General features: G+C 51.6%; 10 protein-coding genes across 10 annotated transcripts; 7 read left to right on the plus strand and 3 right to left on the minus strand.

Moving 5' to 3' along the window:
• Positions 1 to 3,921: 3,921 nt before the first annotated feature.
• Positions 3,922 to 5,116, minus strand: NECHADRAFT_79942 (uncharacterized protein; the record flags this gene model as incomplete). Its single annotated transcript, XM_003048075.1, has 3 exons — positions 3,922 to 4,145; positions 4,293 to 4,829; positions 4,906 to 5,116. The coding sequence occupies 3 exons, from the start codon at positions 5,114 to 5,116 to the stop codon at positions 3,922 to 3,924; spliced, it is 972 nt and encodes a 323-aa protein (XP_003048121.1).
• A 511-nt stretch (positions 5,117 to 5,627) lies between these two features.
• On the plus strand, positions 5,628 to 6,584 carry NECHADRAFT_40374 (uncharacterized protein; the record flags this gene model as incomplete). Its single annotated transcript, XM_003047892.1, has 3 exons — positions 5,628 to 5,878; positions 5,928 to 6,407; positions 6,458 to 6,584. The coding sequence occupies 3 exons, from the start codon at positions 5,628 to 5,630 to the stop codon at positions 6,582 to 6,584; spliced, it is 858 nt and encodes a 285-aa protein (XP_003047938.1).
• Positions 6,585 to 7,398: 814 nt separating this feature from the next.
• On the plus strand, positions 7,399 to 8,365 carry NECHADRAFT_68953 (uncharacterized protein). Its single transcript, XM_003047893.1, has 2 exons — positions 7,399 to 7,539; positions 7,594 to 8,365. Coding segments are annotated over exons 1-2 (705 nt in total). The 5' UTR covers positions 7,399 to 7,537; the 3' UTR covers positions 8,297 to 8,365.
• A 1,558-nt stretch (positions 8,366 to 9,923) lies between these two features.
• NECHADRAFT_40200 (uncharacterized protein) lies at positions 9,924 to 10,640 on the plus strand (the record flags this gene model as incomplete). The annotated part of the gene is made up of 1 exon (XM_003047894.1): positions 9,924 to 10,640. The coding sequence occupies one exon, from the start codon at positions 9,924 to 9,926 to the stop codon at positions 10,638 to 10,640; it is 717 nt and encodes a 238-aa protein (XP_003047940.1).
• A 405-nt stretch (positions 10,641 to 11,045) lies between these two features.
• NECHADRAFT_93244 (uncharacterized protein) lies at positions 11,046 to 13,219 on the minus strand (the record flags this gene model as incomplete). The annotated part of the gene is made up of 9 exons (XM_003048076.1): positions 11,046 to 11,378; positions 11,426 to 11,684; positions 11,737 to 11,834; positions 11,885 to 11,987; positions 12,036 to 12,279; positions 12,331 to 12,386; positions 12,444 to 12,492; positions 12,539 to 13,098; positions 13,152 to 13,219. 9 exons carry the CDS (start codon positions 13,217 to 13,219, stop codon positions 11,046 to 11,048), a joined length of 1,770 nt encoding a protein of 589 aa, XP_003048122.1.
• A 467-nt stretch (positions 13,220 to 13,686) lies between these two features.
• Positions 13,687 to 14,444, plus strand: NECHADRAFT_6950 (uncharacterized protein; the record flags this gene model as incomplete). The annotated part of the gene is made up of 2 exons (XM_003047895.1): positions 13,687 to 13,783; positions 13,837 to 14,444. Coding segments are annotated over 2 exons (705 nt in total), but the record flags the coding sequence as incomplete, so codon positions are not given.
• Positions 14,445 to 15,169: 725 nt separating this feature from the next.
• NECHADRAFT_79948 (uncharacterized protein) lies at positions 15,170 to 16,722 on the plus strand (the record flags this gene model as incomplete). Its single annotated transcript, XM_003047896.1, has 2 exons — positions 15,170 to 16,205; positions 16,256 to 16,722. The coding sequence occupies 2 exons, from the start codon at positions 15,170 to 15,172 to the stop codon at positions 16,720 to 16,722; spliced, it is 1,503 nt and encodes a 500-aa protein (XP_003047942.1).
• Positions 16,723 to 17,282: 560 nt separating this feature from the next.
• Positions 17,283 to 19,472, plus strand: NECHADRAFT_93245 (uncharacterized protein; the record flags this gene model as incomplete). Its single annotated transcript, XM_003047897.1, has 4 exons — positions 17,283 to 17,570; positions 17,691 to 17,788; positions 18,649 to 19,021; positions 19,080 to 19,472. The coding sequence occupies 4 exons, from the start codon at positions 17,283 to 17,285 to the stop codon at positions 19,470 to 19,472; spliced, it is 1,152 nt and encodes a 383-aa protein (XP_003047943.1).
• A 1,951-nt stretch (positions 19,473 to 21,423) lies between these two features.
• NECHADRAFT_93246 (uncharacterized protein) lies at positions 21,424 to 22,436 on the plus strand (the record flags this gene model as incomplete). Its single annotated transcript, XM_003047898.1, has 5 exons — positions 21,424 to 21,483; positions 21,524 to 21,579; positions 21,619 to 21,745; positions 21,781 to 21,978; positions 22,029 to 22,436. The coding sequence occupies 5 exons, from the start codon at positions 21,424 to 21,426 to the stop codon at positions 22,434 to 22,436; spliced, it is 849 nt and encodes a 282-aa protein (XP_003047944.1).
• Positions 22,437 to 23,035: 599 nt separating this feature from the next.
• On the minus strand, positions 23,036 to 24,753 carry NECHADRAFT_79951 (uncharacterized protein; the record flags this gene model as incomplete). The annotated part of the gene is made up of 2 exons (XM_003048077.1): positions 23,036 to 24,516; positions 24,657 to 24,753. 2 exons carry the CDS (start codon positions 24,751 to 24,753, stop codon positions 23,036 to 23,038), a joined length of 1,578 nt encoding a protein of 525 aa, XP_003048123.1.
• Positions 24,754 to 24,906: the final 153 nt, after the last annotated feature.

A 24,906-nucleotide genomic window follows, 5' to 3' on the forward strand; every position in this document is an offset into this window, starting at 1 on the left:
GAGTAGTAACCCCAGGTCCTTCCCCCCGTCCCACAGTCATTTCCAAGTTCAAGCAGCTTCCGGGGATAGGAGATCACCGGGGGCGTGTGTGTCATGAGTTGGTGTACCATGGCCATGATGGGACAAGGAATCGTCTCCGCGAGGACGCTAGTATCCCGCATACTATACGAAAAACGGATAACCGTAAAGAGTATTTACACTCCACAATGTCATCTTCTCCACTGAACACACTCACTGAGAGTCGAGTTTCGACGTCGTGGTTCGAGGTTCAATTCTCCACAACCTCCTCCAACAAACCCCCAGCTTAGAAGTGGAGTCTTTTGCAGATCCTTGGCATCCCCTGCTTGACTATCGGCACATGGGTCCCTGTTCGGGCCGATAGCCAAGAGCGTGTGGCGGTTCCTATCTTCTTAACCGCTTTACGCAGTGAGAACCAGCCTTGATTATTAGTCAATTATGTATCTATTTTCTCTTATCTTCTTGGCAAAAGCTTGCTCGATGCGAAAAACACGTTCTGCCAAGTTGCGTCACAACTGAAAGAAAGTGAAAAGATCTACACGACTTTGAGGAAAAACGAGCAAGCCACGATCCACAATAAAGAGAAGATCTTTTCCCACGCCACGATCGTAGCTGAGAACGGACCAAAAACGGTCTCCATCAGACGAGAAAGAGAGACATTGGAAGCCAGGCAGCAGAATTCCGAGACTCTTGAATGGATGGGCGGTTCCCGTTGACAAGGGGTGTGTGGGACGGCAACTAACAACACTCTCTACCTCTGACATCAGATTAACCAGGGGCGTCTCTATTTTCTCTGTGATTTCTGACAACGAGTCTGGCGGCATGCGTCTCCTGTGTAGTGTAGCACTGCATCCGTTTCCCGGCTGGGCATCGAGATAAACGACCACATGTCTCGCCCTTCTACTGCTGATCACGACCGTATACGAAAACAGCCTCGACGCCCGGCTCTTTCCCTGAAACAAGCAACATGGGAGACAAGCGTTTATTCCCGTTAGTAACGAAAGCGGCTGGAGAGTCCGTGTCAAACAAGCGCAAGGCAGCAGAATAAAAAAAAAAAGACTCCACGAGTCATTTTTCGCATCTTGCAAGCGAGGTAATATCATTGGTAAATCTTTGCCAGCCGGATAACCTGATGCGGTTGTTCCCATTGAATAAGCTCACATGGTTTTGTTGCTATCCTAGTGCCCTCCAGTGGTTGTAGAGGGTGTGTTGAAGGTATTCGCTCTTTGAATCCTTCACCAGCCACTGATATCATGACATGGAGATCCCTTTATTGATGTGAGGCTCGAGAATATCATTTTGAGCTCACGTGGACTTGTTTACGCCATTGATCGTACTCAATTATGTTTAAACCTTTGATCTTGATGCAATGACGTTCATAAAAACATCGTGACCGTTGATCAGATCCCACCAACATGTCCAATTGACATTGCCTCAACCCCGGAACAAACTTCCCGTCCCCAGTCCAACCTCTTTAAGCCATGGAGACATTAGTGGCGTGCTCTCACAACCCAGATCTCGGGGTTAGATGTCGGGGTCTCCAGACAAAGAACGCCTCACGCTAGCTATCCAACCACTCACGATGAGAGAAATGCTTCAGCCTGAAAAGTGAGGGGATTTAATCGGGGATGAATGCTAGCGCGGGCGTTGACATTGAGGTTAATCGGGCGTTGGAGGCGGGTTGAATATCAAACGCCTCCCGGGCGAACGCCATGTCGATTTTGGCAGCTCGAATTGGGTTTGACTTTAAGGTGCTGTCAGATCCTTTGAGGTTGAGTGAGAGAACGGTGAGACATGGCTGATTCGAGTTTCCTTCTTTGATTGTTTATTCTAAGCGAGGTCGGGCATCAAGGTGTTCTTACAACGTAGTAGTCACTCCCAGATAATCTCACGATGGCTTCGCCCTCCCCCTGTGTTGGAGTAACTCTCCCCTGGTCCATTAATTGGAGTATCATGACTACTCAGGGGGACATCACCCACAAGAGCAAAGTCCCCTGATCATCTCTCGGTTCTCGGCACGTCAACCGAATCCCTCGCCCGTCTCTCGAACTAAAGACATCAAAAACTGAACAAGAACAACATCCCACTGGTCCAACTGAAGCACCCGCACATGGACCTGGTTCTAGATCCTCCCAAGAGCCGCACTACGTTGCATCCCCTGCCCCTGCAACCTCCAGGCAACCGAATTAATTCTTCTTCTCCCCAACTTCTTCTCTTTTTATTCTGCTGCCTAGAATCTCTCTCCATACCGCTTCTCATCTTGCGGGGTCTCCGTGCGGAGTTGAAGTTGGGGAAGTGAGGTTCTTCTTGGGCTAGACTCTTTTTCTCCTTCCTTGTTTGACTTGGTTCAAGTCCATCAGGTCATTAAGAAACAAGCTATGACATCATTGCCACTCCGGCCAAGTGCCGAGTTCCTCGTCTCCGCTGCGGCTCACCCTTGTTCGTCCATGTGGGGAGTCCTTGGCGCATCCCGTGATAACATGATCTTTCTCAAACGACATGAAAAAGGGCGACAAGGTGAATTTTCTTACAAAACCTCGTCTGACTAGTCTACCCCCTGGCGGGGATTTCATATTGGGCTTGATATCAGCTAAGACCATCGTGACATTTCGGACTTGACCGCTGCAAGGAGGGAGTAAAGTGTGAGCATGGATTCCTACTCAAGCAACCTCCTTGTGTCGTTTCCTCTTTTTTACTATTATCCTTCAAAAATCCTTCTTCTAGCCCTTGTTCCCTCAAGTTTTGTTTCAGCTTAGAGGGCAATTTAGTGTGAGCGTTAGAAAACCAAAGGGGAGATTCAGCAAGGTCACTAGGGCTGGTACACGTGTATTAATGGATAATAATCCAAGGCAGTGAAGTCAATGAATTATTATTCAATGCTTCCCTTGCAATTCCCTTGTTATCTTTATTAAGTCATATAAAGAAAGAAGAACCAGTGCGAAGTTCACATCATACCCGCTTCTTACGAAATAACCACTCTGCTGCCGCACATTCTAATCCTACTTTTTCAATGACATAGTTGTCAGGCATATGATCAAATAACACACTGAAAGACACACAGCAACATCAAAACCCAATGCTACAAAACACCATAAACCTAGATAAAGTTAAGCTTCTATAGCCATAGAGGCCTAGTAGCAGAAAGATAAGCCTCGCAGTGTAAGATGCCACCTTTCCTTTTTCTACGAGATGTTATATTTCCTAGCTTACTCCTCTGGCTTGCCATCGACATTTCCATCATTTCAATTGTCCTTATTCATCAAAATGACCTCTACAACGCATAGAGTCCTGATCAGGATCTGCTGACGGGACGACAATTCGGACTGGGATGGGTGGCGGAGGCCGGACGATTGTTTGGTATGGTGACAGTGACAGAGATAGGTTTATCAGGAAAAGCTCGATCTATACACTGTTACTGGGGTTATTCGCGGAGGGGGCTTAGAAAAGTTATTAAACACGGCTGCAGGAAGAGATGACTTTGACACACAATAAATCCGAACACACGGCTGCTGCGGCACATGTCGCACAAAATCCACGTTAGAAGCAGTTGAGTCCATCAATGAGAACTCGGGCTATTTTCAAAGAATGAACACTCAGACGTCTTTTGATTTCTGCCTGCTCCAAGCTAGTCCGCCTCGAATCCAGGAAATCTCATGTTCCACCTCTCGGGCAATGACTCCAAGCCGAATGTAAAGTTCCTGGCTCAGCTACCCTAGCACCACACGTTCGCAGAAAAACATGACATACTGCGTCAACCTCTGTTTTCTGAGGCAAAAAAGGTCCCTAAATATACATAAAAATACTCAAAGATTTATGATATTATTCCTTATTTTTATCTCTTATTTAGCGTATAATTCGCTTATTATGTGAGGACTCTTTGCTAAGTATAGACATTCTGGTGTCTCAATTTTTTTTACGTCCGGGTGCCTGGATGGACTCAGGTTCGGAGGAGTAGACCAGGTGTGCTTGAAAGGTGGGAAGACACCAGAGGTCATGGCGAATGATAGTTGAGGGGAAAGATAAATGAGAGAGTAGAATCTGTGAGTAAAGAACTGTCTGAAAGGGCGATGCTGTGAGAGTTCGCGGGTGAATGAGCTTGGAGGTTCGAGGTAGGTTGAAGAGTATGCCTATTCATGCATTTTTTGTGCCAGCTCATCGCAAACGACATCAGGCACGAATCCGAATGTTTCCTGAAGACTCGCGTCTGGGAGGCCCCCCGTTCCAGCCGCATCCCGTACACGATCCATGACTTCGTCAAGTTGGCCAGGACTTACTACAACATTGGTTTTGATGCGCTGAAGAGGGTGAAGGCCCTCTCTCCAAGCGTGCTGCAACAAAAATCATGGTTGTGCAGTCCGTTTCGCGGGCCGAAGCCCCCGACCTTGCAGACTCTCTTGGACGACGCGTGGGGACATCTTGGAGCGATCTCAGACGCCATTCCATCAACTGCGTGCGGAAATCCACTGCCGAGAGGCCTGATCCAGGGATGACGTTGTACTCAATGTCGGCAAGCCCCTGGAAGAAATCGTTCCATTTTGTGGCGGCATCACCCATGTGGCAACGCCGAGCATCTTGACGGAGTTGACTGAGGCCGTTCCACATGAATATCTTCTCCTGGGTCGCTCCAACATGAACCAGGTCATGGACCGCCTTGCCACCATCGCCGACACCAAAGCAGAGAGTGGTGACCATGGGGCTCGTTGACTCGGGTACATGTTTCGTCCTCTCCTCGCCAGCGTCGGGGGGGGTGCGTTTCAAGTTGGAAAAGGTTGGTATGGGATTGCGCTGGTCGTAGATCTCAGGCAGGGACTCTAATGTCAAGTGAACGACATCAGTCAAAGCTCTCATGAAAGTGTGTCTGGGATGTGTGTCTGGGATGCAACTTACCAGCAAAAGACTTCAGCGACTGTTGGGATAATGTTGCTTGCCGAAGGCGGTTATGGAAAGCGTCTGTATTCAGCATGACCCAAAAGCGAATCTCCCGAAGCGAGACAGCCGGCACCGCATGGCGATTTGAGTCAGTGACCTCATCAAGCTCATCCAACTGAAGTTCGCTATAGTCGATGGCATTGGTGAGTTTGGTCTCCTCCAGCTGCATACCGATCAAGCCCACCCGAAGGCACCACCCCAGGGCACTTCACCAAAACGATCCCAGGCCTTTACTTTTGTAGCGATAAGTGAAAGAATAATTGTTCGCCAAGATCCGTGCAATATCATGATTTCTTCATTTTCGCATCTGGAAGGTGCGATCTTTGGTGATGGGCCGACTCTTCAGTGCTTGGCAACACCACACGGACCAACAAGGGGAATAATGCGTTCATCGATTCGGTTCGCGTTCCTGAGACAACAAGGTCGAAACAAGCTTCGATCCCGCCAACATTTGTTTCCGGAGCTAATGTCGATCTCGGCAAGCTCCCCTCCAATGGAGCTATTTTTCTATGACGCGGTGATGGTCAGGGGAGCTGTCATGACGACACCGAAAACAGCCATGTAAGAAGTCTTTAAAACTCTGTGATGGCTTGCTCAAATTGAGCTGGGACAAATCGATCAATTGGTCTATGCAACTCGACTTCAACCACCTCAATTAGAGACAATATTCAACCGCCAAAATGAAGGGCAAAGACCAAGTCATCCAAGAGTTCAATGAGCTCGTCAACATGTCGGCCTCTGAGCTGGAAAAGTGGCTCAAGTCGGATGACTCCAACAGCGCGGGCTGGCCAAAGGAGGACGAGAACGGCGAGACGGTCGGACACGATAGCGGACGCAAGATTGTCGAGATTCTCAAGGAGAATCCCGAGAAGGATGATGAGAAGTACACGGACGAGCAGGTTGAGCATATGCGCAAGGTTGTTTCTTACTGGTAGGGTTATCATTGCAGTCTGATGGGGGCAATGCTAACTGTGGTATAGCAAGCGTCATCTTGCTCAGGAGACCAAGAGCAACAGCGAAAAATCGGCCGAAGAGGTTAAAAAGACAAAGTCATACGCGTCGCTGAAGAATTGGGGCCATGATTTCCTCAAGGCTCGGGGAAAGGAGGATGATGAGAAGGAAGAGGAGGAAGAAGAAGACGACAAGCAGACTGGCGACAAGCGAAAGACGACTCAAAATCAGTCTGGGCCAAACAAGAAGAGGGAGACTGCAAAGGTAGAGTCAGAGGCCAAGGACGAGGAAGAGGAAGAGGAAGAGGAAGAGGAAGAGGAAATAAGCGAAGAGGATGCGGACGAGCCAAAGGAATCCAAGACATCCAACGGCAAGTCAAAGAACGACAAGACATCCAAGGAGGAAGACGACTCTGCTCCAAGGAAGGGTCCCAAGAAGGGCGAGACTGTGAGCTGGAAGTGGGGACAAGGGGAGCCAGAAGGAAAGGTGCTCGACGTCAAGGCAGAAGAGTAAGATGGCCCAAATTTGTGTCATGGTACGTGATACTAACCAAGACCAGGACTTCAATCAAGACAAAAAAGGGTAATGAGGTTACGAGGAAGGGAGATGAGGAGGATCCGGCTGTTGTGATTGATACGGGGAAGAACAAGGCGATTAAGAAGAGTCATGAATTGACAGAGAAGTAGACAGAGTATTAAAGGCGAGAGTGCAGTTTAATAGTAGCTCAATAACAATCAAGAAACGCCAAACTCAGAGACCGACGGTTAATAACCGTCGAATACCACTTGCAATAGAAATATTCATCAAAAATCATCGAATGATGCAAAAAAGAATTATAGGAAAAGCCCGATGCGGGGGTCGAACCCGCAACCTTGAGATCGTGTACTCTGAGTAAGAGTCTCACGCTCTACCGATTGAGCTAACCGGGCGTCTTCGCCCGGGCATCAAGCCCGTCGTGAGATGGTGTTGGAGGAAAGAGCGAGTAAGCTGTCTTATACCTGGATGCTTTCTTCCAATTGTAATGTTGTCACTCAGCGCAGATTGTCCGCCAGGGCACGACATCGTCTTCAAGTACACCAGATTTGAAGCTTGGGTTGAGTAACAGTTCAGTTGCTTTGGGCAACCAATACTTGGCAATCCTCAATTACACAGAAATCTGTATCTGCATGTAGACCGCAGGTTTACTCAAATACAGGCTACCTATCCAATCACTTTGACTCCAATGCCTCCTCTGTAGGGTAACTTTGCAAGCTTACCGTCAGCGGGGTTGCGACGCGTCCATCCACTGTGGACCACTGAAGCGCGGGACAGCGCCCGCTGAGGGTGTGGGGGATTGCCCGCCCATTGTTTCATGATGTCGCTTCGCTTTGGTTGGAGACGAGAGCCGAGAGCGGGCGGCGCAGCTGAAGGAAGCTTTGCTATCGTCAGTCAACACAAACTCTCCTCTTCTCCTCTTTGCCAGAGACGCTTCTCCTCCCCCGGTCGTCTCTCTCTTTTCTTCTTTCTTTAGGTCTTCTATCATTCTTTGACAATTTGTTTCTCATCAGTATATCGCGCCTTTCGTTCCCCCCCGCTTGCGTCACTCGCGATATGCTCTCTGCGCTGCCTTCTCGACCGCCATGACAAGTCGTCCTCCATCATGTGAGAAGCTCAAGATGCGATAGACATACAAACAATCAACTAAACTTGCTCCAGGATTGAGCCGTCGATCCGTATCCGCCGCGCAATCCATGCCAACGATGCCACCCTCCTCCGTCGAATCCTCAAGAACCATCCCTCTCTGCTCCTCAACCCAGACTCGTCACCCTCGGGCCTCTCCAATTCCAACATGCATCTGGCCGCTCAGCTGGGCCATCGCGAGATATGCGAAGTACTCCTAGAGCTTGGCCATGAAGATCCATGCCCTGCCCTCAATGAGAGCCATCAGACGGCGCTGATGCTCGCTGCGGCTGCTGGACACACCGAGGTGGTGCACCTCCTCTGCGAGCACGACAAGACGTGTATCCTCCGTCGCGATATTCGAGGTCGCGATGCTGTCATGGAGGCTAGCCTAGGCGGTCACGACACCATCCTCCAGCTGCTCCTCACGTACGTCCCAGGCGGACCCTACGATGCCGTCCGGCGCTCCGACGTCGAGGGAAACACGGCGCTGCACTTTGCGAGCGGGAACGGGAACCTGCTGGTGCTGCGGACGCTGCTGGCGGCGGGCGCAGACATGCACAAGCGCAACATCTGGAACTGGACTCCGGCCGCCTACAGCGCGACGGTCCAGGCCGAAGTCTACCTCAAGGGTTTGGTCAACGAAGTCGGGAAGCGGCAGCAGCAGAAGAGAGAGATTGAGACGGCCAAGAAGGGCGCTGGACTTAGAGTCGTTGACCCCATGAGTGACGATGAATGAGGCATTTGGAGTGGGTTACTCGGTGATGATTTGTTTTTTTTGCCAAGATGCAATGTCATGGTTTCACCGGCTGGGCTGAATTGCACACATGCATTCTTGATTCACGTTTCTACTAGCAAGCTGCGATTCGCCATGTTTTTTTCTGTGTTACTATATCACGACCTCTTTTTTCACTCAGCAGGCACGGAGTTAGTCTGAATTGATGCTTTTACCACTGATTCTTCAACTTTACTCGCTATCAGCTGGTTGAACTTGTGACGCTTACGGCCCTGAATCAGGCTCTCAACCAGTCAATTCACAACAGTGCCATCCCCAGTAAGACCCCCGCCGATCTCATGCATAATTACAGATGCAGGCTCCTTGTTTCAAGGAACCAACCTTTCACAGGCTCTGACAGGCTGACGGGTCCCTCTTTGAGCCTCACCCATCCAGAGTCCTTTGCCCGGTCAAGTGATGGTGTAGAGAAAAGGGCTGCGTGCCATGCTCATGTGTGACGCACCATGGCACCGGTCCGGCCGCGTATCACGGCAGACATGACATGGGCCCAGTGCCACGCGCCCGGCTCTACTTCTCTTGAGACTCTTGTTAGCCTTCGTCCAGACAAGCCCCCTCCTTGGATGTCCTCCCTCTTGACGTAATGATTGGTGAATCACTTGTAGTTTATGGGTTGTCTCGTCTCCAAAAGACACACACTCACCATCTCGACTCTTTTCTGACTTGAATCATGGTTCAACACTCGTTACTTGATCATGTCCATTCCTCTGCCTCAGCCAACTATATATTGGACAGCCTCGTCTTACTGGTCTCCTGCCTTTCCTCGTGAGAACTCATCAGCCTTCTCAGCTCTTCGCCTCAGCCTCTCTTTACCTCAGACGATCCTCCTCCATGTCCAGCGACGCTTCCGCACCTCTCCGCTGCAGGACCATCGACGACGTCAGCCTCCCCGCGCCCGCGACAAAGCTCATCATCACCCAGCACCTCGAAGCCTCCCGGGACTCTCCGTACTGGGCCTGGATCATCGTGGGCGCCTTTTACGACAGTGACAACAACATCGTCTGGAGCACCGAGATCTTTGCGGGTCACCTGGACGTTGAGATCGACTCTGACGAGGAGAGTGGTGACGGTGAGAGCGTGAGTGCTTCGTCTGAGGTTGGGCTGAGTGACTCTGAGGACACGAATTCAGCATCAGGTACGTCTTGCTTCTTGCATGGGATGTAGACCATTCACTTCCAGAATTGGTCTATATAAACCCCCAGTACCCCCCTCGAGCTCCCCTTTTTCTGATGGCTGTCCAGACATCTACTCTTCCGGCTCAGAAGACGATCTCAACATTGGCCTCCCTCATCGATACCGAGACGAAGCTCCTCCTGCCCCCGAAGTTCGACAAGTCTACCCTTACTGGTACGAGAGTACGCCATACGTCGAACCCTCTGTCGATTCCTACGCCGCGACCTACGCTCCCCTCCCCGAGACCTACGCTGCTCCCCCCGAGACCTGGGACCCTACGCGTCAAGGGCCAGTACCTGGATACTGGCAAGCCTCGTTCGACCCTGAGATCCGCCGTTGGGTTCACACCTGGCAGCCTTTGTGTTGACGACCTCCTCCTCTCTCGACACACCTCGTCACCATGTCCGGCGGCTGGAACCCCGTTTCTGGACGCGATGCGTCTGGTGCTCGTCCTGCCTTTGCCCCCGTTGGTGCCCCCATGCCGACGCCAGGGGAGCCATACATCCCTCACTACGGGGGTCCCGCGCCTCAATACCACGGTTACGTGACTTACACCGGTGGTATTCCCTACAGCCACCTCGCCCCGCCCGCCTACCCCATGCAGCCTCCCATGGGTGGGTTGTACGCTCAGAAGACGTTCGCCTACCAGCCCAACGGGACAGGCAATGTCCCTCGACAGCCTCAACCTCACCCCGCCATCGACACCAACATGCCAGCCGCCCAGATGACCAACTCCTCCGGTGGAGTGGGATGTGAGCCTGGCTACAACTACTTCTTCCCCGCCGAGCATGCCAAGATGCATGTCTTCAAGAGCAAGACACCTCCCTGGCAGCTCCCCGAGAATACTCGGATCCCCTTCATCGCCTCTCACGTCCCCTGCGGGACCAAGCTGGGCGACCTGCTCAAGGGATTCGGCTGCACCAACCCGGTGCCCAAGAAGAACCTCTGCTTCGAGGTCTACGCTGGTGGGAATGGGAAGTGGTACAAGGGATTCTGCTTCGCTGGTGATGAGAAGGAGCAGCTGAAGAAGACGATCAAGGATGTTGGTTGGGGGCCGGACAGGACTGGAGAGCCGGGCGCGAAGCCCATTGTTTGTCTTTGGTTCTGCAAGGGTTGATGAGTTTGAGAGATACCCCTGGGATTTTTTCTGTTCTTTGTGGTTTAGCATTGGGAGTTTGAGGCGCTTAGAGGCGTAGTCGGGTGCACTGGTCTGTTTTTCATAGTGAGCTTTGTTGCTGATGTAAATTGATTGCTCATCTTTTGTACTTCTGATGCCACTTTGATCCCCTCTCGAGGATATGCCAGTGTCTTTGCTTCGGTATCTCGTCTTTGACTCACTCAGTATGGCTAAGGATACGGCAGGTATCAGGATTGAATTTTCATGATGAATTACCTCTATCGTATTCATGAGTATCACCCGCTGTAAACTTGGCAAACCTGGTATCCCTTAAGCGCCAACAGCAAATAACAACGCCCCTTTAATACATCATCAACAAGCCATTAAATCATCATACGAACTCCTTCAGTCCATGTACTTAATCTGAACATTCTGCACCTCTGTATTGGTCCCCACCCGCAGATGCCACTTTGGCTGACCCCCCTCAAATGTCATGGCTAGTGCAAGGTCGTCGTACTTCCTCCACCCTTCAGAGGGATTTCCTACTCGCTTCCATTGATCGATGGGTTTATCCCAGTCGCACTCGATCTGGCAGAGGATCTTTGTGCCTTCGCGTCTTGTGGGCGGTTCGGACGCGCGGCTGTATCTGATGGAAAAGATGCATTTGGGTGGGAGCTCGTCTTGGACGTATTTTGTGTAGGGGACCTTGACTGGTGAATGGCGTAGTACTTCCTCACCCTATTGAGATGTCAGATACCTCGTGATGGTTAGTTTATATCACATACCTTGACTAGATACCACTTCATCCGATACGTGACGTTCCTCCCCTCTGCATCAATCTCGACTTCGTCCTTATCCTTGTCAAAATCGTCGAGGAATTCGACGCTGCATCTTACTGCGATGCCATAGCTATATCGTGACTTGCGAGAGGTGACCTCGGGGAGAGACCTTAGAATTCTCTCCTTTTCTTGACTGGACGATGCATGGGTGACGATGCCGTCTCGTAGCAGCCGCATAACACCACCAGACGCTACGGCTGACCACCTGAGTACTGTCAGTTATGAGCCCTTTTCTGAAAGAAGTGACGAGTACGAACCGGGAATGGGGCCGGAGTACTGTGATGTTTTCATATAGAGCTTTGAGCTTATTGTAAATATAAGGAGAGTCGCCCAATCCGCCTACAAGGAAGATGTGCTGTCCAGTGTTAGTCTCAACATGATCACGGCACACAAGATTCTACTCACATTCGGTCTTTGGCCCGTCGCCTGTTTTACTCGTCTGAGTTGCTCGCTAATCAACATTCGGATACCAGTATACGACTTGTCAAAGAAGAATCTCATCTCCTCGCTGTTACACGTCAGCCAGGCTCAACCGCAGCTTCTAGGTTAAACTTACCTGGTTAATCGAAACTCGGTCTTTTTCCTCACCCGATTCCATGCCCTGACTGCCTTGATGGGTGCATCAAACACGAAATCGGGCTGCTCGGGTTGGCCGTTGAATAGTCTCTTCGGGTTCATCTCCCATCGCGCCATGAAGGATTGGTATTCGTCACGCCCGAGGTCGTTGATCTTGAGGCTCGTCTTGGTGTAGAGATGGTTCACGAATGCTTCATCGATCAATGTCGCCCCTGCCAGCTTGCCTGTCAATTGTTAGTGTATGACGACTGAGGTTTTGCGCGAACCCAGCTTACCGTCTCCGGTTACGCATTCTTTGACCTGATAAGGACTCGTAGAGTTGATCATATAGCTGATAACATCCTAGCTTGGAATTAGACAGGATTGTGTGAATTGAGGCGGGCATCACATACAACTGTGCCACCTCCTGCGTCGCAAACGACAAATGAGTTTCCAGCCTGTCAAAACAATTAGACATAAACCTGTAATCTGCATCGTTCAGACTTGCCGCAATCTCCGGTAGACTCCTCCGCTCAAGTAATATTGAAAGCGCCGCAGCTTCAGGTTCCTGGATAAGCTCCAGAGTCGTATCGCCAGCATGTCGGTATTCGAGAATGCCCGCTGCTTGCGCCGCTCGTCTCATGGCCTCTTCGGCGTATGGTGGCCAAATGGCGGGCACAGTAATGGCAACCTTGAATGGCAGACCGTCGAGCATCTTCGTTCCAAGCTGGGCCAAAGTATGCTCCCAGAGTTTGGATAGGAATATCGCAACCACGTTCTCGGCTGATCTTCCTCGCTCTCGGAGCTGTTGTCTCGCTTCTCTCACGTATACTGCGTCCTGTATAGTATCCTTTCCCATGTCTTCTTCCCTGAGGAGTAACATCTTGAACCACCTCATGGGCTTCATGCTCGGCGCCACCTCGTAACCCCATTTTCCCGTCTCGAGATCGAGGACGCTTGGAACCTGGACGGGATCATTGTATCCGACTTCACTGCCTGGATATCCAGTAATCGGGACTATCGAATCGGAATATGTCGAGAGTGCGTACGAAACACCCGAGTACCTGTTACAGTAATGGTTAGTCCATCGCTGTCACAAACAAGAGGTAGTACTAACGTCGTTCCAAAGTCAATTGCGATTGCCAAGAACGGCCCCGCAGAGGCCCGAGGTTGGTGATAAACCATTATCGCAACGGCATCAACGGTAAAAGATGACGATGATGGGAGAGATTGCGTCGCGAGAGGAGAAGTAGGCCGAGACTTGAATGCAGCTACGCAATAATTGGGTAGTAGCCTGTTGTCTCCCTTGCCGCAATCCTCATAGCCTTACCGGAAGCCCCTCAGCGCTGATGGATGCATGAGTGTGCAGGCGGAGCTGAAAAGGCAGACTCCCACAACTGTGCGCAAGCGCTGCTGTCAGCGAACGATTGTCTCCGGCTTCTAAACGGACCTTGGTGGCGCTGCAGGTTGGTCTCAGCCCCTCGGTGTTGGCTGCGCCTAGAGACATCCTGGGCGCCTGTTGCCCGGGGGGAAACGTTACAGTGTCTCCCTCTTTAGTAGGCGGTTGCACGCTCCTACAGCGATCACGCTTCTTGGATCAGAAATCATTGCTCACTATCATCATGAGCCGAACGAGAAAAGAGAGTGAGGGGGTCATCCTCGTGATGGGCCCAACGGGTGCCGGGAAGAGCTACTTTATCAACAAGCTGAAGAGAGGCGGGGCACAAGTAGGACATTCACTCCGATCCGGTTGGTGTACTTTGCATCTCGTTCTGTCCTGAACCTTGCTAATCAAGACGCAGAGACGGCGGGATGCCAGGGCGTCAATATCGAGTTTGGCTCAGCGGAAAACGCCAGAGTCATCACCGTGGTTGATACACCAGGCTTTGACGACACGCATCGTTCGTCTGCAGAGGTTCTGTCTGAGATCACAGAGTATCTGGCGACTCAGCACGCAATGGGTATTCCCACCAAAGGGGTTCTCTATCTTCACAGGATCTTGGACAATCGGATGAGTGGCTCTGCGATGACGTCTCTGAACTTGTTTCAAGACATCGTGGGCGACTCTGCTCTGAAGAATGTCATCCTGGTTACTACTATGTGGAACAAGTTGCGAGCCGAAGACATAGCAGAAGCCGACAGACGAGAGCAGGAACTGCTCGACGACTTCTGGCGACCCATGATCGACAACGGCTCCTTCGCAACTCAGTTCCGTGGCACCAGCGACAAGGCTGCAGCGCTCGTCTACCACCTCGCTGAGAAGCAGAGCGTGGTTCTCAAAGTCCAGGAGGAAGCCTACGATCAGGAGAAGGCGGTTGTCGACACGTCAGCCGGGGCGAACCTGAACCACAGCCTGCAGGAGGATGAGGAAAAGTACAAGAAGCGACTGCGGGAGCTGGAGCGAAGACTGCACAGGCAGATCGAGCTAGGCGACAAGGAACGGCAGCGAATCGTTCGGAGGGAGATTGCCGCTGTCGAGGCTGTACTCAAGAGGCTGAGCATGTCCCTAGACCATCTAGCGGACCGTCAAGGATCTAGGGCGCGCATCAGACGGTGGTACAGGGAGACATCGGTAAAGATACAGGAAAACGGAGTGGGCATGGCCTTTATGGCGCTGGCTGCCGTCTTCAACATCACCGTGTCCATTGTGAGACTCGCGGGTGGTGTTTGAAGGTGACGAATGCGACGGTTTGCCGCGACCCTTGCGCGTGTCTCGGTCTTGATTCGTTCAACGGCAGCCACAGCTGACCAGGTGCATATCATCCACGGCTAGGTGCATCCAAATCCAGCAATAAGATAACGAGAATTGGCAGCCTGCTGTTGATTAGGCCGATGTGTGACTGCCGACTGAGCTGCCACATTGATCCAGCTCAGCCTCCGCCAAGATGTACCCTCGTCCGCCCTGCCGAGAGCCTTAGGCTGCTTTGGCGGACCATGGCGACCCATCTCAACCTAGTTCGCATCGACTTTCGAGAGTCATGGCGCGGAAGCCTTCGGGGCTGAACTCTTGATGAGAACGACTCTAGGGCCCTCAGTTGCCCTCGCAGTATGGACAAGATCAACATGAAGACCACCAGCAGAGATGAGATGAAGAGGCAGGTTCTCGGGCCTGAGTCTCCTCGTACCTCACCCCCAATGAGCCTTGGGGCGTCGCAACCTCAACAGCCTCAACAACACGATAGACCAGGAAGAGAACGCATCCCCAAAGCATCGACAAATGGAGTACGATCACAGTCTGCTGAACCCAGCCGCATGCCATCGATCTTTAGATCTATGGCCAGAAATGCATCAAATGTCGCGAGGTGGTATAACGACAAAGCCAATGCCAAATACAACCATCAAGGGCAGATTGATCCCCCAATAAATGGGGTCAGAGGTCCGAACAAGCTGAATAGAGGTGGCCGCCCAACGCGGAGCAACTCGTTCGCGCATCCACCATCCAAAGGTCGACACTGGCAGGGTGAACCCATCTCAGGACCCGTCGAGAGGATTCCCCCGAAAACAGCTAGGAAGACCGACCAGACCGACGAGGACATTGATGACGAGACTACCGCAAGAATTCTCGCATCTCCGAACCACAGCGATCCTGTCATCAGCCAGATCAACGCGACGATGGAAGATGACGATGTCCGAGTATCTCCCCCAAAGTTGGGGCCTGTTGAGTCTGGCACATTCGACGTCCAGATCAATGATGGGGACACAGACAAGAAACTGAGCGAGCTCCAACAACAGCTCGATGACAAGGATGAGCTGATACAAGACTTAAAGAACAAGCTCCAGAAAAAGGAAGAGAGCTTGGAGTTCATGCGAAAGAAGGCGGCAGACGCAGCGGCCAAAGCGGCAAATATGCCACCTGCTCTAGTGCTTCTACGATCAGATGAAGAGCTAATCAACGGCTGGAACGACCTAGCTCACGAGATCAGCAACTTTGTCAGGGGCTACCTCAAGAACGTAGATCGGAAGAATAGAGAAAAGTGGGTGACGACGAACAAGAAGAAACTCAAGGAGATCTCCCCCAGCTACAAGAAGATTGCAGCCGACTCGAAGCATCTGCACTGGTTGATAGAAGCCCTGATATGGAGGTTGCTATGCCAGCAGATCTTTGGAAGCTCTACCAACGAAGCGCCCGTCGCCTGGGGAGGCCGACACGGGGATATTCTCGCCCAGTTAGGTATGCACAGTGTGTCTTTCGTCAAACCTCATACTTACAATTGTTCATAGGCAACGCTCTTATGGAGAGGCTTGAACCGGAGGATGAACGATTTCAACGTCTCTACCACCACTGGAAGGCTCTGAGCACGAATCTCTTCGACATGGCGGGCTTGCAAGAAATGGCAGAGGCAAGAGTGAACAAGATCATGGAAGTACTGGGTGGTGGATTGGGAGATCTTCTCTCGCCGTCGGCCGCCAAAGACACGCTCTATCTCAAGTGTCTACTGAGCATCGTCCGTAACGCCACGTCTCTTGACCGGTTGTTCTCGGGTCAGATGAAGTGGTATCTAGCGTACTACCCGCCTGAGAGGCATGCTAACGAGCCAAGGCCAAGTCGGATCAGGTTTGCGACGAGTAATGGGTCTGCTGCGAGTGACAGGTTCACTATGCGGCCGGCTCTTTGTCGCGCTGGAGGCGGTGACGGGGAGATATACAATGGCTTCAGGCAGATTGTGGCTCATGTGGTGAAGCCATAGCGAGGAGTTTAGGTCTCTGGGGAGTATTGGGAACATTAGAAGGAGTTGAATTGAGTTGGATATTGATTGTATCTTGAGAACAAGCAAATCGGAAAGATGATGCACAGAGTACAGAATCTAGATTAATTGATGCACTCCACTAAACCAAAAGAGGAAGCACCCCCACCGCGGGGTTCTAGGCCAGGGGAGCGGGAGCGGGGCCATTTTTCGCCGCTGCTTCGAGGCCGATCCCGCAATTCGCATCCCATAGTGATACTTTTTTTTGTGACTCAAACACAAAAGACATCCCAGTATTGAGCTTGGCAGGCACAGAATCATTCGACTTTTCGTGTACACAAAAGCTCTACCTCTCCCACTTGTGAGTCCCCCTTTATTTTCTCCTCTTCATTCTTCTCATCCGCCTCAATTGAGCCCCTCCTCTCTTCTACCCCTCCATCCTTAGTGTCTGCCCCTCCGTGATACCCTCAACATTCTCTCCGAACCTCGTCCTCGCAAACCTGTCGCAACAACTCAATTCAAGCCGCTAACACCTCCCGAAGCTTTGAATCACAGTCGCAAGCATGTCGAACTACCCAGCCATCCTTCTCCGTGCCGAGGAGAAGCCCCTCGAGCACCGATCCTTCTCCCCCGCCGTCATCAAGACTCTCGTGGATGCCGGTTATCCAATCACGGTCGAGCGATCCTCCACGGATCCCAACTTTAAGCGAATCTTCGAAGACTCCGAGTATGAGGCTGCTGGTGCCTCTCTCATCCCTGCCGGCTCGTGGCCCACTGCTCCTGCTGGAACTCTGATCCTTGGCCTCAAGGAGATTCCTGAGGAGGATTTCCCTCTCAAGAACGACCACATTGTATGCCGAACTCCTTATATTTCTTAAGACTTTTAAATAACTTGGCTTAGTCTTTCGCCCACTGCTACAAGGTCCGACCTCCGGCTTCGTCCATCCTTCACCTGAACTAACACTCTGCAGAACCAAGGAGGATGGGACAAGGTCTTGAGCCGATTCCCTCGCGGTGGCTCTGTCCTCTACGATCTGGAATTCCTCGTGGACAGTGAAGGTCGAAGAGTGTAAGTTTCTTCTTCTTGTGCTGTTTTCATTGGATTTGATGTCGTTGTGTTGTTGAAGTTTCTGTCTTTATCCTTGCTCCCAATACTTCAGAAATCTTGATACGGGAAGTCCCTTTTCGAGAAGAGAAACCTGACTCGCATCCAAGAGAGGAACAGAGCAACCTCTGTCTCTGAAAACCCTTGGCTTGTATGCATTGGGCTTCATGCCAAGAGAGGGCTGAGGCTTGGGAGCATAAGAACGGGCTTGTGCTCGTCGGGGAGACCAACTTGGAGACAGCGGCATGCAAGTCTCTTGCCAAAGGCTCTGAGGTCAAGGCTGGGCAGTTACATGACGCCATGGCTGATTGTGATTGCCTCGAAAACCACCACAGGGTTCGCTCCTTTTAGTGTGGTTTACATTGGCAAGACACCGGACACGCTTTGGCTTTCATGCCAAGGGAGCTCTTGACCTTTAACCCCAAGAAACTCGCACGAGGAGAAAGCTCTCCTAGAGAGGAAATGCTCATGAAGATTTCTTTATCGTCAGAGAGCTTCTTCATGCGAAGACTGGGCTCTGAGCAGGGAAACTCTGGCTTCTATGCTCGGGGCTCCCTTGACTTCTTATCAAAGGGAAAGTCCTAGCCTGCAGGCGAAAGACCTTTAGTTTCTGCCTCTTGACAATATGCATTTATCTCAACAAGGGTGTTTTTTTGTTTTTTTTTCCCTTGTCTTTTTCTTTTTTGTTTTTTGCAAGGGAACTCGGACTTCCTCCCAACCCAACACCCGCCCCCCACCCCCACATCTCTGAGAGATGTGAATCGCTCCATTCAGCAATATTATCTCTACCACTTAGTTCTCGAACCCGAATTAATGATCATTAGGAGCGCATTCGGTTTCCACGCCGGATTCACGGGCGCCGCTTTGGGTCTTAAGAGCCTAAGCTGGCAACTCGCTCACCCTGGCGAGAAGCTTCCCTCCGTGGGCACTTTCACTGACGGCCGTGGATACTACCTCAACGAGGAGGAGCTCGTGAACCAGATCCGAGAGGACCTCGCATCTGCAGAGAAGGCCTTGGGCCGCAAGCCTACTGCCATGGTTCTTGGTGCGCTTGGCCGATGTGGTAGAGGTGCTGTTGACCTGTTTCTCAAGGCTGGAATCCCTGAGGAGAACATTACCCGTTGGGATATCCAGGAGACTCAGGCACGAGAGGGTCCTTATGAGGAGATCGCTCAGCACGACATCTTCCTCAACGCTGTAAGAACCCCTGCGTTGCCGTGAAACTTACAAGACCGTAAAAGCTGATTGGAAACAGATCTACCTCTCCAAGCCCATCCCTCCCTTCGTCAACGATGATCTCCTCTCTCAGCCTGGTCGCAAGCTGAGCGTCGTCATCGACGTCTCCTGCGACACCACCAACCCCCACAACCCCATCCCCATCTACTCCATCAACACCACCTTTGACGACCCCACCGTCCCCGTCACCGTCAAGGACGACCAGAACACCGCCCCTCTGTCCGTCATCAGCATCGACCATCTCCCCTCGATGCTTCCCCGCGAGGCCAGCGAGGCCTTTAGCGAGGGTCTCAAGGAGTCTCTTCTGACTCTTAACGAGCGCAAGACCTCCCGCGTGTGGGCTGACGCTGAGAAGCTCTTCAACGAGAAGGTCGCTCTCCTCCCCGAGGAGCTTCGAACCAAGGAGGTTTAGATGTGGATTCACCCCCTTTGTTTCGTTGCCTTGGGTTCATAGATGGGAATAGAACGCTGCTGAGCGAAGCGGTTGATAAGTCGCAAGCCGTTTCACGATGAATCTTGTTGGCATACAGATCGCGCGAGATATAATTCAGTGAGAAAACTTGATGTTGAATTAATAGAAATAAAGTTGACCGACGGGATGCAACTTTCAGGGGCTTCGAGCCTTGACTGACTAACCAAATTATATTAGTGCTCACAGGTTTGTACACGACATGCATGTGCCTCTGAAGTGCATTAGATGATGAGAACCGATATTTGACATGCCATTTTGGGTATCGTGCGTGTCGACGAGGTTGTCATTCCGAGATTCCCATCTGTCTTTCTGGCCGATTACATAAACTTCATTCGAACACATCCCCCAGGCCCTTTTACTATATTATTCCTGTAGTTAGCTGAACTTACAAGTATTAGCTTGTGCTGAATAGTCAAGTTCAAGTTGTAAGCTGCTGTCAAAGACATCCACCCTGAAGTGTGGGTAGTTGGCCTCAAGCATGGTTCGCGGACCCGTCATATCCGTACCTGACAAGGAACATGGACCGGGGTATGACATGGGCCGGGAAGATACTCGATCGGGAGAAGAGAGTCGCATAGTAACTAGTGATGTGTGCGACAGAGACACTGGAGTGTTGATTCACCCTGCAAAGTGCTGACTGGAATGCATTTATTGGAGATGATGCGCAAGGGGCGTATATCTACGAAGTAATATTGATGTCAACGCCAATGCTCTCTAAGGACAGTTCACTGTGCATAAGTTGGAGTGACGTAGCTTCACGTTTCGCATACGCGGTCCAGACGATCCACACCAGACGTCAACTTCGGGATGCAATGTCCAAGGTCGAGGAATGGGCGCCAAAGAAGAGGAGATGAAGTATCTCAAACAATAACATGCCCGCCTATTTTTCCGGTGAAAAAGAAGTCGAACATATCCGACTTCTCCTGACTATTCTCTGTCGAGCAACATACGATACAGCCTCATCAATCCCCAACCCAAAACATGCCTCTTGAATATACCGACAAACAGACAACACATAGATGACAATCAGCCTACCTCGAAACTTGACGAAACTGCACCCTTGGCCTATATGAGCCAAGACATGACATGATCTTCGTCTAGGTAAAACGACTTTAGTCTTGGCGTTTCCAGATCGACAGCAACAGCTCCATGTTTCACGCCAAAACATTCTCGAGGGAAGATGACGAATATAAAATAAATCGGTAACAGTAAAACTTGCGCAAAATTCTCTCAGACGATGTAACAATAATATATCATTCATTTACAACCGACGGTTTAATACTCTAACCTCGGCATCTTTGCCAAGGATGCTGTGCCCCAATCCCGTATTTTTCAGATTTGAAAAAAAATCTGATGACTCGTCGTCCTATCAACACTCGATGCCTCCCTACTGCTCGAGCCACGGACGGACTTTGCTTCCCACTTCCGGCTGGGGCCACCGTTTTCTGTCACATCGGGACCCCTGACAGAACACGTCCCCCGTCCCTGCACGACCGGGCCCTCATCTGACAGGTGCGGGTTCCTGAAATTGGAGGGATCATGAACCTGTGTCAGCCCTACCAGAATGGCCTCAGTACTTGACATGAGCGAGATTGCCTTTCGAGCAGGGGTCTGTTTGCTCTCGTAATAAAAGACCTGCTGAAGAAGACGAGACATCCCGACTCTTCCGCCTTTCTTCAACTCTGCAGTGTTGTGTTGTTCAACAAAGTCCCTTCATTCACCAGTCACTCTTTTCTAAAGTTGAGAGAGTCTTGACGATCTCTCAGCTCAACCACTCTTTAAACACCATCTATTCGTGTACCTCTTTTTGTTCGCTGCTATCTCAACCCCTTGGCTAGTTCCAGGATCGAAAAATCATCATCTATAGTATCCCCCCTTTAAGTCGATCATCATGAAGTTCCTCCTCCCCATTCTTCTCGCCGCCCCGGCTGTCATGGGCCGAGCTTGCAAGGTTCGACACTCGCACTCTTCTCAGCCCGTCGAGGTGCCAGTCAGCACCCAACCTGCTGCCATCGAGGTCCCCGATAACAACAACGGCGCCATCGTTGTGAGCACCACCGCTGTCCCCGAGGCCGTCGTCTCCCAGCCCGCCGTCGAGCAGCCTTCTACCGACGAGCAAGACAGCCCTGTCGTCTCAGACACTACCCCCAAGACCACCCTTGTCACCTCTGTGGCTCCCACCACCCCCAGCGCCAGCTCCGTCCCGGAGACTGGTTCCGGATCCGACTCTGGTTCCGGTGCTTCCGAGGATCTCGGTGGCTCGGCCAAGACCGGCTCCTCCACCTTTTACGGTGGTAACCTCGCTGGTGGAAACTGCATGTTCTCCACTTACACTCTCCCCTCCGGTATCTACGGAACTGCCTTCTCTGGCGCCGTCTGGAACAATGCCGCTTCTTGCGGTGCTTGTATTGAGGTCACTGGCCCCAGTGGCACCATCAAGGCCATGGTAAGAAGCACCACCGCTATTACAAGTAATTCTTATACTAACTCCTTCAGATCGTCGACCAGTGCCCCGAGTGCGAGGAGGGCCACCTCGATCTCTTCCCCGACGCCTTCACCGCTGTGGGCGGCACCGACGGCATCGTCCAGACATCTTACAAGTTCGTCAGCTGCGGCATCACCTCCCCTCTGTACCTGCACAACAAGGAGGGAACCTCTCAGCACTGGTTCTCCATCCAGGTCGTCAACGCCAACGAGCCCGTCACCAAGCTCGAGGTCAGTACCGACGGCGGCAGCACCTGGCAGGAGACTGAGCGCAAGGATTACAACTTCTTTGAGAACTCTGCTGGCTTCGGTGTCGACTCTGTCGATGTCAAGATCACCAGCAAGACGGGCAAGACCGTCACCGTGAGCGGCGTGGGCGTTGAGGCTGGCGCCAAGTACGATGCCGACTCCAACTTTTAAAGCAAGATAAAAACGGCGTAAAAGGGAGATTCTGGTAGTTGAGCGGCTGGGAATTCATGTGGAGAATGAGGTCGGGCAGCTGGCTGCTTTGACCTCGAGTCTCTTTGGGCCCTTGTACATAGCACTGATACCTGTAGCCAACTGCCAGTGGGGCGTTTTAGTGTGGGAGCTTTATCTTCATGTATAAATTTCACAGCAGTCTTGCTTCAGCATTGTGTCAGTCATCTATTGTGTCATGAGTCTCTACGGAGAATACCTAGGTAAACTACGGAGCTCAGAGCGAATTGCTCAGGGTAGAGTAAAAGGAAAAGACAAAAGAAATCCCAGAAGTCAAAGAAAAACATCAGTTCCAAGCTCACATGAGGTCTCATAACCCCCGGCTTTTGTCTAGGTCGTTTCATAGCCGCCTCCTTATTCGTTATCCCCAACGCCATGCCCTGTTTCTAGTTGTCCATCGACGCCAAAGTTCTCAAGAATCCGCATTTAGCAGTCAGGCCGGAGATGGTGAAAGAATCTCCCCTTGCCCTCTTTCCTAGAATTGTTAGTCCCTCTGCCGATGACCAGGATGCTGCTTGGACTCACCAGATGAAACCCAACATTCACATCTTGTCCACCGCAAGCTCCGGGAAGACAACAAGGCGGCCATTCTCATCTTTCCAAGACTTGGCGCGAACGATCTGCACTTCTCGCCTGCAAACGACTTGCAAGTCGAGTTCTTTCGAGGACCCCAAACCTTGCAGGTCGTCGGTCATCTTGATGACGTAGGATGGGTTCTTGTCACCTTGAATCTCGGGATCGTTGAAGATGAAGCTGTCATCTTGTTCGTTCTGTCGATGGATCCTCAGTGTGTCGATATCCTCGTCGCATGGTTCATCCATCAGGTCTTCTCGGGGCGGCAGGCAATTGTAGATGGCCCAAAGGCATTTGGGCTGGCCATTGCTTTGGACTTCAACGACCACACCGAAGCCAGTGGGCTCCCATACTCCATCAACGTCGTCATCAACGTCGTCATCATCGTCGTAGTCGTCGTCGTCACACTTATCGCGTGCTGTCTCCCAGTCTCCGACAAAGACACAGAGCTCCCCGAGCTGCGCAAAAACAAAACTGGTCGAGGTCTGGCTAGGATCAGATTGGGTAGAATCTGGCGTCATTTGACCATGGTGAAACCTGAAAGCCCGGTCGGTAGGTCGAGTGGTGGTGCTCGGGCTCGGAAGCCCCGTCATTTGGACAGGAATGTCGAGGTCGATGGCAAGAAGACTCTCGTGCATCAATCCAAGCTTGTCCGGGTAGTCCTTCTGGGCGCGGTCCTGGGTTGGCCAGAGAAAGGTCGAGCTGGGCTGGACAGCATACCCGGTCAAGTTGCCTCGGTGTCTGGCTGAGCCCAGGAAGATGAGAGGGTTGTTGGACATTTCCATGGCCCAGCAATGATTAGCCAGGCCATCGCTGCTGGCAAAGTTGGTGTTTCGCAGTTGCTCAAAGATCTCCTCGTCAGGCATTTGGTATAGCATCCTGTCCCTGTGTCGCCCAAGCCACTTCGTGGACCATTTGAAGAAATCGTCGAGATCTTCCGGGTTGGGCCATTCGGCCTTGAGGAATTGGATGTCGGCTGACAGGTTGAGGTGCCAGCGCTTTTCCTTTGTGCGGTGGTGCCAGTCGTAAAAGTCGCGTTCCCTGTCGGTGAATGAGTCGAAGAGCTCCTGGTCAGAGAGGGGTCGCTGGCCGAGGGGAGGAGGCGGCATCGTGGTCGAGATAGAGGACGCAAAGAGCTGAGCGATCGAAGAGAGGAGTTGAGTTGGGGGGGCAAGGAGTGAGGGGAGAGGAGAGGAGAGAGGAAGCTGGGGCTGCCGAGTGAGTGTTGGGTTTGGAGATGGAGAGATTGAGAAAGAGGGGTGAGAATGTTTGATGCGCGTGCTTGGAGGAGTGGAGTGTGTGCTTGACAGTGCCCTCACACCGGCGTGTGGTGAATCATGATTATCGAAGCACCTTAAACCTGTGTAGGTTGGGACTGGCAAATCCTGACCTCCGAATACAGGGTAGTTACCGTGGGGGAGCTGTGCGACGCTGAGGAGAGTTCTGGCTTCTTGTACAGTATCACTTTAGAGTTGTACAGTAAAAACGTTGGACATTGAGGATTGGATCGGATGTTGGGCGCTGTTCAGTCGATTGAACAAGCAGCCATGGCCCCCATCTAGACACCTGGGTACAGTGACCAATACTTACCCAGGTAGTCAAAAGTGTTCAAGCCCTTGATCATCGCAGACAAAGACGTCCAGGGACACATTATCGCCGTAGGTGCTAATCGATAGAACCAAGCCATGAGGTACACCGTACGCCTTGGCGCACCTATAATGAAGAAGACCTGCCCGTGCGCTACTTGTTATCATCAATCATGTCTCCAAGAGAGGCCATCGGCCACAATAGCGAAACTCACGCTTGTTGATGGAATCAAACAGAACTGGCAAAGTTAGTT

Source organism: Fusarium vanettenii (genome assembly GCF_000151355.1).
Source record: "Fusarium vanettenii 77-13-4 chromosome 5 genomic scaffold NECHAsca_12_chr5_2_0, whole genome shotgun sequence".
NCBI lineage: Eukaryota > Fungi > Ascomycota > Sordariomycetes > Hypocreales > Nectriaceae > Fusarium > Fusarium vanettenii.